Genomic DNA, 12,466 nt, shown 5'->3' with positions numbered 1-12,466 from the left:
CAAATTGGTCGTAACTAAAGAGTAGTTTTGTTAGATAAGTTAGTTGATAGTTTTCAATTGATGGTGCCCATCAGTACTGTTGCATTTACACGTGTAACTTTTTTTGCATGGGATTGTCACAATTGTCACAAATCACTTAAATTATCGCGAATTGTGTTCCTGTTGGATTCAAAAAATGCTTATGGATGTCCACAAAAAAAAAGTGACTCTGCAGTGCTTCAACATTTCTTACCTGATGCAGTGAAGAGGGCAATGCATTCCTAAACAAAATTGTGACCGGTGATGAAACCTGGTTTTGTCACGTCACTTCAGAATCAAAACAACAAGTCGATGGAGTGGAGGCACACACAGTCCCAACCCCACCAAACATAAATTCACAACAAACGTTGTCATTACACAAAATCATGTGCACTGTGTTCTGGCATTCCGGGACAGACAGGGCAATTTGCTTGTTGAGTTCCTTCCCGGACGTGAAACCATCAGTGCGTTATACGACACTGTGAAACAGTGCGAACGCTGTGGTGTGCAATTTAAAAACGAAAGGCAAGGGATGCTCAGTTGAGGCATTGGTGTTGCTTCAGTTGAGGCATTGGTGTTGCTTCATGACAACGCATTATCCCCGCTCTGCTGGTGTCACTGTAGACCCTAATTCCAACAGTTCAAATTGGGATCAGTTCGTTCACCTGCCCCAAACTCACACCTGCAGACTAACTTACCACTTGTTCCTGGGCTTGAAACGTGCTTTAGGAGAGAAAGGCACTTTGACAGCGATGAACGACGCAAAAAAACTGCATTCAGCAGTGGCTGTCTTCACTGGCAGCATCTTTCTTAGTTTGTTTCCCGCTATGTCAAATGTCTGAAAAATGGTGGTAACCTGGTCTAACCATGTAGAAAAATAGTTTTAGAAATGCTCTTTCATGTATTAATAAATTTCCTGATGAAAAAAAACATTTTTTATGCGAGTTCTTCCAAAATGGTACTTACTTTCCAGACACGCCTCATATTTGTCTTGTTACAAAATTTTTGTACTTAAAATTTTTTTACATTACCACCATACTGCAGCACACGTAAAAGAAGAAAAAAAATCAAAACGTACATATATTACTGTGGGGTGAGCCTGTACGTATAGTACATTATGTTTTTCTTGACGACCTAATGACTCCCTCCTTTGTTAATTAGTTATGTTTGTACAAAAAAATAGTTGATGAAATCTGTTTTTTTTTTGTGACAGCTAATCAGAAAATTTTCTAGAATTGAATAAACTTCGTGGAAAATTATATATAAAAAAAACATTTTTTATCCTATCCAGACAAATGCTGTATAAGTTTGTATGTAATAGCGTAGACATAATTTACAGAAAAAGTTGCAGCACATATCACTAAAAACACAGCCGTATTTTACGTCTAGCGGGTTGATAATTGTTTAATATTTGTTGAATGTCAGGTACTTATCCGTTATCTTCCCACCTACCACCGTCAAAATCGATCTTCAAACCTACCAAATCAATTATGATACATCAATATTGATTCAATGATTTCACAATCGTTATGAATCTATAATGTTAATATTTTATTACTGACTCGTAAAATACTTAGTTTAATGTCATTTATTACTGTAACAAATGGGTCTTTTAAATGTAGTTGTGTTCGCCACATTTATTATACTAAGGAAGATGTTAGGAATTCCCTTTTTGTTCCTTCTTCGCTTTTTGTTGCCCCATTTTGAGTAGCCCCACAATCTTTCAATTGTTTGAGTGTGTTGTAGCGTTTGCGGATCCACGAGGTTGTAACTATGATTGTATGATTCACAGTATACTTTACACAACCCTCACGCCAAATGTTTCTGTATGCACTCCAAGCATCACTTACAATTAGCCAGATCTAATTATTTTTTTTAGAAATTATGGCAAAAGTGTGTTTTGAGATCTGTTTGGAACAGGCATTAAAAAACACTCTTAGTCTCTCAGCAAATTCCGCCAAAGACCCACTGTTCAGGTAGTACTCTACTGGCGTTATTTTTTCTTTTGGAATACAAGGTTTCATCATTTTAGAAGTAGAGGCCATTTCCTCCGATTTGAGTTTCTTTCTGTTGCATTCGCCACATCACATGCTAACCTAACGTATATAATTTATGCGGTCAATGAAAGCTTCAATGCTTATGATCAACTCTTAATTACAAAATGATGCATTCGTCAGTTCTTTTGACCAACCGTACATACACAACACAATCGTCTCCAATGATAATTTAGATCTCTCCAGCCAATCTTCCCTTCCGAACATTCCCTCGTGCATCTATATTTTACGAATTTTCCTGATTTCAAGTACATTTTGTGGTTACTAATGCAGAAAATTTTGGAATCAATCATCCCATAAGCGTTGAAAAAAATTTATCACTGCTTGTTTTTATCTGTAATAAGTCTACACAATTTTCTAAAATTAAATATTTCACTCATTCTCACTGAAATACAGAAACAAACAATACCTCGACATTCAGTACTATGGATTGTAAAGTTATCAATAAAAGCCGCTATATTCGTATGAGAGGGAATATCGATATATTTTTTTTTTAGGTGGGAATATAATGGATAAGTACCGAATGTCAAAAAACCACTCGTCTGCATTTATTGGACATTACTGTCTAAAGATTACAAGAGAGAAAATATACAGCTGCGTTGTGACTGCTGCCTTGAAACTATGCAGTCCAGTTATTGCTCGCGTTGAGTCACGGAACAGCAAAGCGCACGGCTTACAGGGGTGTATTTTTATTTTGCACCAGCAGTTTCCAAGTTCACGATGCATACCAACACTTACCAGCTACGTATGCACTGTGCATGGCAGCATTTTCCATCTTGAATCACAGCATAAAATGCTCTGTCACATTGATAGATCACAAATATAAAAACATACAAATAGTAAAAAAAATAAAAATTTTTTTGTTATGTTTTACGGAAGTGAAATAACGGCATGGTTAACATGCAAACCCTGATAATCGGGAGTCTACTATACGTTAAAATTTCCTGACAATTCCAGATTTTTCCTGTTTTTACTCATTTACGGACACTTTGCGCTAACATTATGCATTGACTTTGTACAATGAACTAATGACAAAATCAACTTCAGATATTCTGTCTTTATGGTGCTGGAAGCAACAAAAAAAAAATACAACTACATGTATATACAATCCAATTTGTAACATACATAAAATAATATTGCACTAGGAACAATGTAACAGCTTTTTTTTTTTGTGTGTGGTTCGCGCCACACACCATCTACAAGTTCAACCAACACAGCTTCATAAGGTCCAAAGTCCATTTCTCGTCCCTTGCACTTGTTTTTGTTTTCACCAACTGTCTGTGACTGTAACATAATTATCACACGTCTTGTATCTGCGGCTCACCTGCGCGATCTCTTTTTCACAGGGCCACAGATTATTTTTTTTTGAGCTGGAAGGCTCTTTTAAAACGACAGACGAAGAGGGAAACACTTTCAAAATAATAAAATAAAAAAAAGGGACAGTAAACAGTAGTAGACGTGCTGAAGCTAGCTAGATTTAATTTCAGGTGGTTTGCCATACCAGCAATTAATGGCTGAAAGTGTTTCAAGACACACACACACATCTTTCTATGTTAACCAAAAATAACATTTTAATTTCTAATTTTCTTTAAAGTTTTACATAATGTTTGAGAAAACAAACCTACATTATAACTTTCGTTTATTAAAAAAAAAAAAATTGTTTGTATGAATTTACTTTTTTAACTGAATAATGGTGTACATTAAATATATATGGTCTATACATTAAGTAAATTTTTTAACTTGTTTTTACATGAACTAAATATTTTTCGAGTGATTTTTCTTTCACATGTAAGCACAAAACAGAAGTTATATTTATTTCAGTCATAACAAATAATGGTAAACACCTTTTATAGTGCAAAATCATCAATAAATAGTATAATATAAAGAACATGTATATATTTTGAAGACATATTTTTTTTTTTTTTTTTTTAAGAAAATATACATTAACAGTCTGAAATAAACGAGAAAGACATATTGCACCCTAACGTGTACCTCCCGGATCACAGAACGTTTTTTTTTTGTGTGACACACAGTTAAGTTTCGTACATTCTGGAAAAATATAATTTAAAGTGTTTTCAGCCTGCGGTAAATGGCTCGTGAAGACTCCGGACACGATGCGGACACACACACAGAGCTTTGGGTGAAATCAAGTATTAACGTGCAGATTCGGGAATGACAGCCCCTCGTTAAAATGAAGAGCGAGACGGGGACCCTGAGAGGGGAAACTGCGTCCTTCTTCGCGTCCCCGGGCAGGTGAAGCGGTCTCCTCCACGCGTCGAAGCGTCGATCCGGAAGACACTTCCGTCCGCGCACTTTGGAGCCGCTGGGACTGCGTAGGGGCCGCAAAGAGTGCACGGAGAACCGTGGACCGCAGAATGTCGCGTCGAACGATGCGTCGCGTCGACGCGCCGAGACGTCTCGAGCGCGCGCGCCTGCACACGGACAGCGTGCGCCATCATGACTTGTCGCCGTTTCACAAGTGTCACGACGAGCCGGATAGCGGCGGGACCAGTTTCTCGACTCCCGCACTGTTCCGCGTTTCAAAAAAAAAAAAAAAAAAAAAAATCACGCCACCTGACGCCTCGGCCGCGAACCACGCATGGTGTCATTTACGGAAGCGCAAATCAATTTCATCCGACTCGGCAACTCGCAGTGTCGACACACCACCGTCTCGAAACAGTTGCCTTTGTAGTTTCAAAGGTGTCAAGACACTTCAGTTCGTCCGTTCCTTTGCCTGACTAACTGCTACGAGTACCCGGAATGGCCACTACGGTTGTGCGGAGGGGAATAGGCCGCTACTAAAAACATGGAATGGCGTGGGGCCACTTAGAGTGCTCAGAGTGGTGTGGACCAGTGATGCGCTATACAGATTAAAACTGATACTGAACAAACTACCGACACGTTTCTTTAAAAGATCCGATAACCAATAAAAAAAAAAACAGGTTGAATACTTTTTTTTTTTTTGCAAATAATCACTGCGCAAGTCTCCAGAAATTTAACGCTTGTACGCGATATGGACGTTCCTCAGTAAAATTCTTTATTGAAAGGATTTCCGGCAGACGACAAAAAAAAAAAAAAAGGTTTTCTTCATAGCACAATACACATTATGCCTTTTGACTGATTAAAAAACACAAATATTCAAAGAGTTGCCTCGAATTTACGGAAACATCCGAGCGTGAAAGATGCTCGTGGAACTGTAACAGGTAAATTGAAAAGAAAAAAAAAAAAAAAAAAAAAAAAAAACATGGAACTCAACTGAATGGATAAAAATTGTACCTTTATCAGATTTCAAAGCATGTGTAGGAAATCCAAAAAAAAAAGTTTCCAATATCGGCCGATACCGGTGCTGAAACAGTCGCTTTGGTAAATCCACTTGTCCGGACCCCTGTGGGCACGAGAAGGAGGTACGGGTCTCTACTGTTACACAGTTTCGTTGGTGAATCACTTGTCCGGACCACCGCGGGCACGAGAGGGAGGTAAGGGTCTCCAGGGTCACACAGACGGGTAACGGGAAACGGCACGGTCGCACGGGAGAGAGAGAGGCGCGCGGAGGGGCCGCTACAAGTACGCCGAGTGCCTCGAGCTCTGCTCCAGGGCCGCCAACACGTCCTGCTTCCGCCGCACGTACAGCCGGCCCTTCCTCCACGGGTTCTGCAGCTGCAACGGCTTGAAGTCGTCGCGCAGGCAGCGCTCGCGCGCCCCGATCACCGCCACCAGGCAGAAGCCGGGCAGCCGGTCATCCCCGTACACGGGCCCGTCCTCGCCGCGCAGCAGCACGGCCACGTTGAGCTGCCTCACCGCCAGGTCCACCACCTCGCGCGCCGTCGTGCGCGGCGTCACGTGGATCTTGAGGCTCGTGCCGCTGGCCAGGCCCGTCTCGTACGCCGCGTACACCTGCAACGACGACACACGCTCTCGCAGTGCACGGCTAAACACCCTTGGGACAACTTGTCATCCCTCGAGACATAACTACAGTAAAACACATCTCTCGCCATGTTAACCAAAACAGTTAACATCTGTCGCCATGTTAACCACATCTCTTAACTACAGTAAAACACATCTCTCGCCATGGTAACCACATCTCTTAGCTACAGTAAAACACATCTCTCGCCATGTAACCACAACTCCTAACTACAGTAAAACACATCTCTTGCTATGTTAACCACATCTCTTCACTACAGTAAAACACATCTCTCGCCATGTTAACCACAACTCCTAACAACAGTAAAACACATCTCTCGCCATGGTAACCACATCTCCTAACTACAGTAAAACACATATCTTGCCATGGTAACCACATCTGTTAACTACAGTAAAACACATCTCTCGCCATGGAAACCACATCTCTTAACTACAGTAAATCACATCCCTCGCCATGGAAACCACATCTGTTAACTACAGTAAAACACATCCCTCGCCATGGAAACCACAACTCCTAACTACAGTAAAACAAAACCCTCGCCATGGAAACAACAACTCCTAACTACAGTAAAGCACATCTCTAGCTACAGTAAAACAATACAGTAGTGTCTCGTCTAACACAGCTCCGATTCACCGAGGTGTGACCTAAAGCGCCATTACTTCAAGGGTGGGTTTGTACACTACGCAAGGAATGCAGAGATGCAACGGCGCAACACGCAAGACATCGCCAACCTTATAACTCATAATACTAATACTAATACAGTAGAAAACAAACTTATACTTAAGCATATATTTTTTTTAAAGTGTAAAAGAGTAAAAATTCTGCTAAAAATAAAAAGAACACTGTAGGGTTCTATGCACACAACGCCTGCGAAGTTAAAAGTTTTCTGAACACTTCTCTTCTAACGTGGCCATCGAAAACGCAAGTTGGAAGTTGAATAATATTTGCGTTGCGTTTTGCGTCTTGCGTTAGTTTGAAAACCTGGCCCCAAAGACTGTTGAAACATTTGCTTGAGGACCAAGAAAATTGTCTAACTGTTGTCAAAAGCGTAAAGTTTTTAACTTTAATGATGCCATTTACTGATTGGGCAGGGAGTGATGTGAAGAAAATCTACACTGAAAAAAAGCTGGAAACAAATTGCCCCAAAAAATAGTACCTATTGACCAACTGAAAACCATGTCGATTTTATTATTCTATCCGTGTTACCCAAGATTTAGTCTATACCAGTTTTCTCAATGGACCAAACTTCTTACAAGGATGAAAATTATTTGCATTTATACTTCTAGCGAGGGGGTAAAACATTGGACTTGCACCTCAAAGGACACTGGTTTGAATCCCCTGCCACAGTATATTGAATTCATCCTGGCAGGTAGCTGAAAGGGTTCCTACAATAAATTGTAGCGGATTGGTTTTCAGAATTCACTCAATATATGTTGTTTAATCATCTCTTATGACATCACTGTCCATAATAACATTAAGCCTAAATGAAATATTTTTTTTTGTTTTTAAATTTCCAAATATTTTAGGGTGGGTTCGAAAAAAAATAAATAAAAATTATTATCTGGTATTGTCCACCACGTCTGTGCACAGAAAGTGTTAATTTTTTTTTAACATATGCTAATGCTAGTTACACTGCATATATCATAAGAAACCTTAGTAATGGACAAAAAAATTACGAATATTTAAACAACAGGAAAAAAAAGCAAAAAATCATCTGACATCATCTGATTTTTGCTTGTTTTCTGTGTGTTTGCATGTTCCTTCAATTTTATGTCTGTTATTGAGGTTTTAATGAGACAAAGAATAAAAAGCATTGGAGTCTGTACAACAACAAAAATTTCAATCACTCTTTCCCTTTGCATAATGTTAAACATAGTGCCATATTAAAAAAAAGTGACTATTTTGTCAACACACAATTGAGTAAAACAATTCAGGATGTAAAAATCAAACACCATGATAATGAATACTGGCGAAATAAAAGAAGTCCAAGAATAAAAATAGAAATTGTAGATATTTAACCATATTAATTGTTTTTGAACAGCGTAGGTAGCCGCGTTTGACAAACATGCAAACAAAAGTTTATGTTACTTAATGCCATTTGAATTTAAGTTTAATATGTCAGCAAAGCATGCCTGGTGTAAAATACATCGTAGATGGTAAAGTTGAGTTTATTTATATCTCTACTATCATGTCAAAAACCAGTTTTTAACAAAATTTATGATTTTGATTTGCATTGTACCAGTTTTTATTTTTATGGAATATGAAAACAATGAATATAATCTAAAATATTAAATTTTTCTTCTCTCTCAAGGGGTTGCAAACAACGTACAGCGAAACCCCTTATTTACGTTACCGTTATTTACGTTTTCCCGTTATTTGCACTATATTCTTCAGGTCCCGTTTGGTTCCCATATAGTCCAATACAATACTTTCCCGCGAATTACGTCTCAAAAATCGAATCAATCCCGCTATTTACGTCACGTAACAACCATAAACAACCAGAAAATACCGTGGAGCTAGTAGGCAATGAACATTTTAAATAGCAAAATATACATATTTTATAACATGAAAAGTTGCTTTTATTTCTAAACATGTAATAATTTAAGCCTAGGCGTGTAAAAGTACGAGTAATTATAGCAGGAGACAATCTAAAATGCACGAGGGAAAAACGTAAACTCATGAATGTACAAACATGGCTGCTTGTAAGTTCTGATACTGTATTTATGTCACAACTTAGCCGAAATACTGGTACGAGACATAAACTTCACAAGATAAAATGAGCGGTGTCTTGGTAACTGTTTTATACGTCTTTTATAATTTGGGAAGTATTGTACAGTTGACGCCATATTTTTTAAACTAACCATTTATTTCTGGGGATCGTAAATAATTAATTATTGGTACCAAGACATCATGATAATATAAACATAAACTTGAACATGTCACGGCAGCGAGAAAACTGGTGCGTATACCAATAAACTGGTATTAGAACTGGATAAAATTGGTACACGGGAGGTGGAGCTTATATTTTTTTCCGCTAAGCTCGCATCTATTGGTTGGCGGCTGATGGCGTCATGAGTCTGGGCGGAGCATAGAGTGCGCATGCGCCGCCGCGTCGTTACAGCAGCTGACCGAGTACAATGACCTTTCTCCGCGTTTGGCGCGCTATTGACGGTAAACATTCATCAATTTGCGGCCTTTTCTTAAAAATTTTTTTGCTGTGAGCAATGTGTATGTAGCCCGTATTTGTTATAAACCCTGCCGGTTGCAACTGTATTTATAATTTGGAGAGGCAAATAATCTCCTTGAACAGCCAAAAAAGCAAGCAGAAGAAAATTTCAAATTTATTTTTTAGGAAGTAATCAGAAAAACATTTTGGCTTTCATTCTTTTTTTATTTTTGTCAAATGTGGTAAATTAATAATTGATTAAATACTAAAGTAAAATTTGTTGTTAGTGTGTTTGTACCTGCATTGTAGTATGTGCTATTAAACAAAAGGAAAAAAATTCTAAATAAGGTAAACTGTACTCCTTTTTATACTTTTCCCTTTATTTACACTTTCCCGCTTTTTACACTTTTTTACTTTGTCCCCATGAAAAGTGCAAATAAGGGGTTTTGCTGTATGTAGTTCGTTTATTGCAATTCGAAAGGTGAATTTTCAAACGAATAACTGTTAACATAGGAAAAGTAAGTTCTCTGTTTCTTAATAATACTGACATCTGGGAGCAGCAATTAAACTCTATGTGACATACGGTAAAACATATGTTACAGGAACCTGGAAATGATACTATTGAAATGACTATCAAAGCAATTATGACACAAAATAAACTGTGATAACATCCAGTGGTTTAATCCTTTTCAAGATGATAAACCTTTGTGACAACCTCTGAAATATTATTACCATTACTGATTGCATTAAAAAAATTTCAAGCATGGATGAAAAATGTAAATAATTTAAGTACGTACGAAACCACACAAATTTACCTTGTATATCTAAGGAAATCCAACAACTATTTTCATTTTGCCAAAGCATTTGAATGTATACCCTACGATTTTAAAGGGAAATATTAAAAAATAATTTCATTGTGATCGGTGGTTTTGAAAGAGTTGGTTCAGTATTTAAATAAATTAAGGTTTAGTAGCTAATAATATTAACTGTGAATTACGTTCAACCCTTAAAAAAATAATTACAGACTTAACAGTACAGAACATTTAGTAGAACTTAAGAAAGATTTTTTACCTTAGTCAGAGTTCCACTACAAAAAAAGAAGCAAATATGAATGATTTTTAGTAAAAAACTTTAACTGAGTTAGTGTTACTAACTCTATTAAAATTTAAAATAAAAATCAACCAATACAGCAAAATTACAACAATTTTTGTTTTAAACAGCCCAAGGAGCATGCATCTTTTAAGGCTCAGTTTTACGTATAGTGTTGATTATCTCATTTTTTATCATTACTATCAAATAACAAATTTTTACTGTAAATTTACTGATGGATCTCTTGTATTTGTTGTCGTAAATTTTCTCACCAGATATTTATTTAACTTAATTTTTGACCTGTAAAAACGACACACAAATGATCATAATAATTAACAAAAATTTGGGCGAGAAAATTTGGGACAAAATAAAAAAATGCAAGAGAGCATTTACAGATAATTTCTAGAAAATGCCCTATTATTTTAGCAATGACAGGAAAACAATAATAATAAAAACACGGAGCATAACACCAAGTTTGATTGTAGTGTGCATCTCAATTTATATGTTCTGACGTCGACCGGGGCTACACCCTCCCTAAGCCCGATGTGCCTCACGCCGTCGCCACCCCTCTCCTCCCCCCACCACCCTCTATTACAAACCTCCCGCCCCGTGTGCAGGTGTGTGTGTGTGCGTGTGAGGCTGCCAACAAGAGGCGGGAGTAAAGTCTGTGCCACGACCCCTTTTATTTTATTATTCAATTTTTAGGTTTACCTAACTGTCTTTTCTTTAAGTAATATTCCCTAAGTGTTTATGTTTTAAGTGCTAGTTGTAAGGACGGCGCAGCGCCCCACGCGGCAGGCAATGGAACTACCTGCAACTAGTGTGAACCATAATCGTAATTAAAATAATCAATACTCAACTTAAATAATTAAGGAAACTTTGTTATAATTTTATTATAGAATTTTTAGTGTAATTGTTTTAGTTAAATATGTACGTATTAATAAATAACAGGAGAGTAACTGTAAATCCAGCGCTTTCCGGCCGCCATGCTGCCCTGGCCTCGTCAGTCGCTTCCGTTCGTCACCCGGGGTGGGATGCTTGGTGAGCACCGCGCAACTTCACATTTTTCTTAATCAACTGATCTTTTAACATCCGCCGGACTTTTTATCATTCTTAAACCTTTTTTTGTATCTGCGAGGCCTACTCCGGGTGGCCGACTCGTTTTAATAAATATTTAAGTTCAATTCGGACATTTAATCACGAACCGCGTCCAAAACTGACGGGGCCAGGCCACGAGGTGACCTGGTCAGCCTGTAAACCGATTCTCTCCCGCCGTTGGCGTTATTAACAGTTCCATAGTGTGTGTAGGTGTAGCGCGATTGGAGACGTGTTGTAACGTTGCTGAAATAAAAGGAGTACGTCGAACGTGTGATTTTTAGTCGAGTGACCACGTGTCCCTGCTCCTGAACCTCGAGGCGTGTGGGACGCCTGAAGAGCCCACTGTAACGATATCGCGTGCTAAGGGAACCGAGCCTAGCCCTACACGGTTCACGTCATGCCCTGAAGGGAGTCTCCGCCGGGTCCACGTGCCCACATCACGTGGTGGCGCCCACTCCGACATTTAATTTGTTCGTTCCCTTACATCCCTAGTACGACAGTTTAATATATATAGTACCATAGAGTAATCTCTTGACAAACTGAACTTTGACTAACCGAGGTTCCTTTTTTTTTACCCGGGCCGACCTAAAGTGTCATTTTTGGACAAGACATTTGCATGAGGGCGTAGAAAGCCTTAACAAAATTATCGTCAATGATGCAATTTACTCGCATCATGAAGTTACGTGCAAGAACTTACGCTGATGAAAATATTTTTAATTCAATTAGTATCTACTAGTTAGTTCAGTTTTAATACACAGTTACCATAGGTGTAACAGAAACTTACACTGTTACACTGCTATACTACAGCCTCTGAGCTAATACTACTTAAATGTGTACACATACAAACTAAAATCATTTTGACACCAACATGTCCCAGTAAATCATTGCAGTGGTTGTACGTATTAAGTGTGACATTTTTCCCTCCCTTTTGAAATTGAAAACTAAATCATAAGTCTACTGTCAAAAAAAAAATATATTATTTTTGTTCCCTAATTGCTTGCAGTTTTTTCAAAAATTACAATTACAAAAGAGGTTACATTTGAAACTGTAAAAATTTATTTTTAAAAAAAAAAATTTATAAATATTTTTTTTTGTAGGTTGCACAAAATTCTTAGTCTG

General features: G+C 38.0%; 1 protein-coding gene across 2 annotated transcripts in view; it reads right to left on the bottom strand.

Annotated features, from left to right (window-relative positions):
• Positions 1–2,598: 2,598 nt before the first annotated feature.
• Positions 2,599–12,466, bottom strand: part of LOC134541339 (ankyrin repeat and fibronectin type-III domain-containing protein 1) — a 121,904-nt gene continuing 112,036 nt past the window's right edge. For both annotated transcript variants that reach the window (XM_063384760.1, XM_063384759.1), the window contains exon 17: positions 2,599–5,966. In XM_063384760.1, the coding sequence (XP_063240830.1) occupies positions 5,631–5,966 (336 nt within the window). In that variant the 3' untranslated portion in view covers positions 2,599–5,630. The remainder of the gene's footprint in view (positions 5,967–12,466) is intronic.

This window comes from Bacillus rossius, chromosome 18 (genome assembly GCF_032445375.1).
Source record: "Bacillus rossius redtenbacheri isolate Brsri chromosome 18, Brsri_v3, whole genome shotgun sequence".
Classification (NCBI taxonomy): Eukaryota; Metazoa; Arthropoda; class Insecta; order Phasmatodea; family Bacillidae; genus Bacillus; species Bacillus rossius.
Note: the sequence above shows the minus strand (reverse complement) of the source record. Positions and strands in the feature narration are given on the sequence as shown.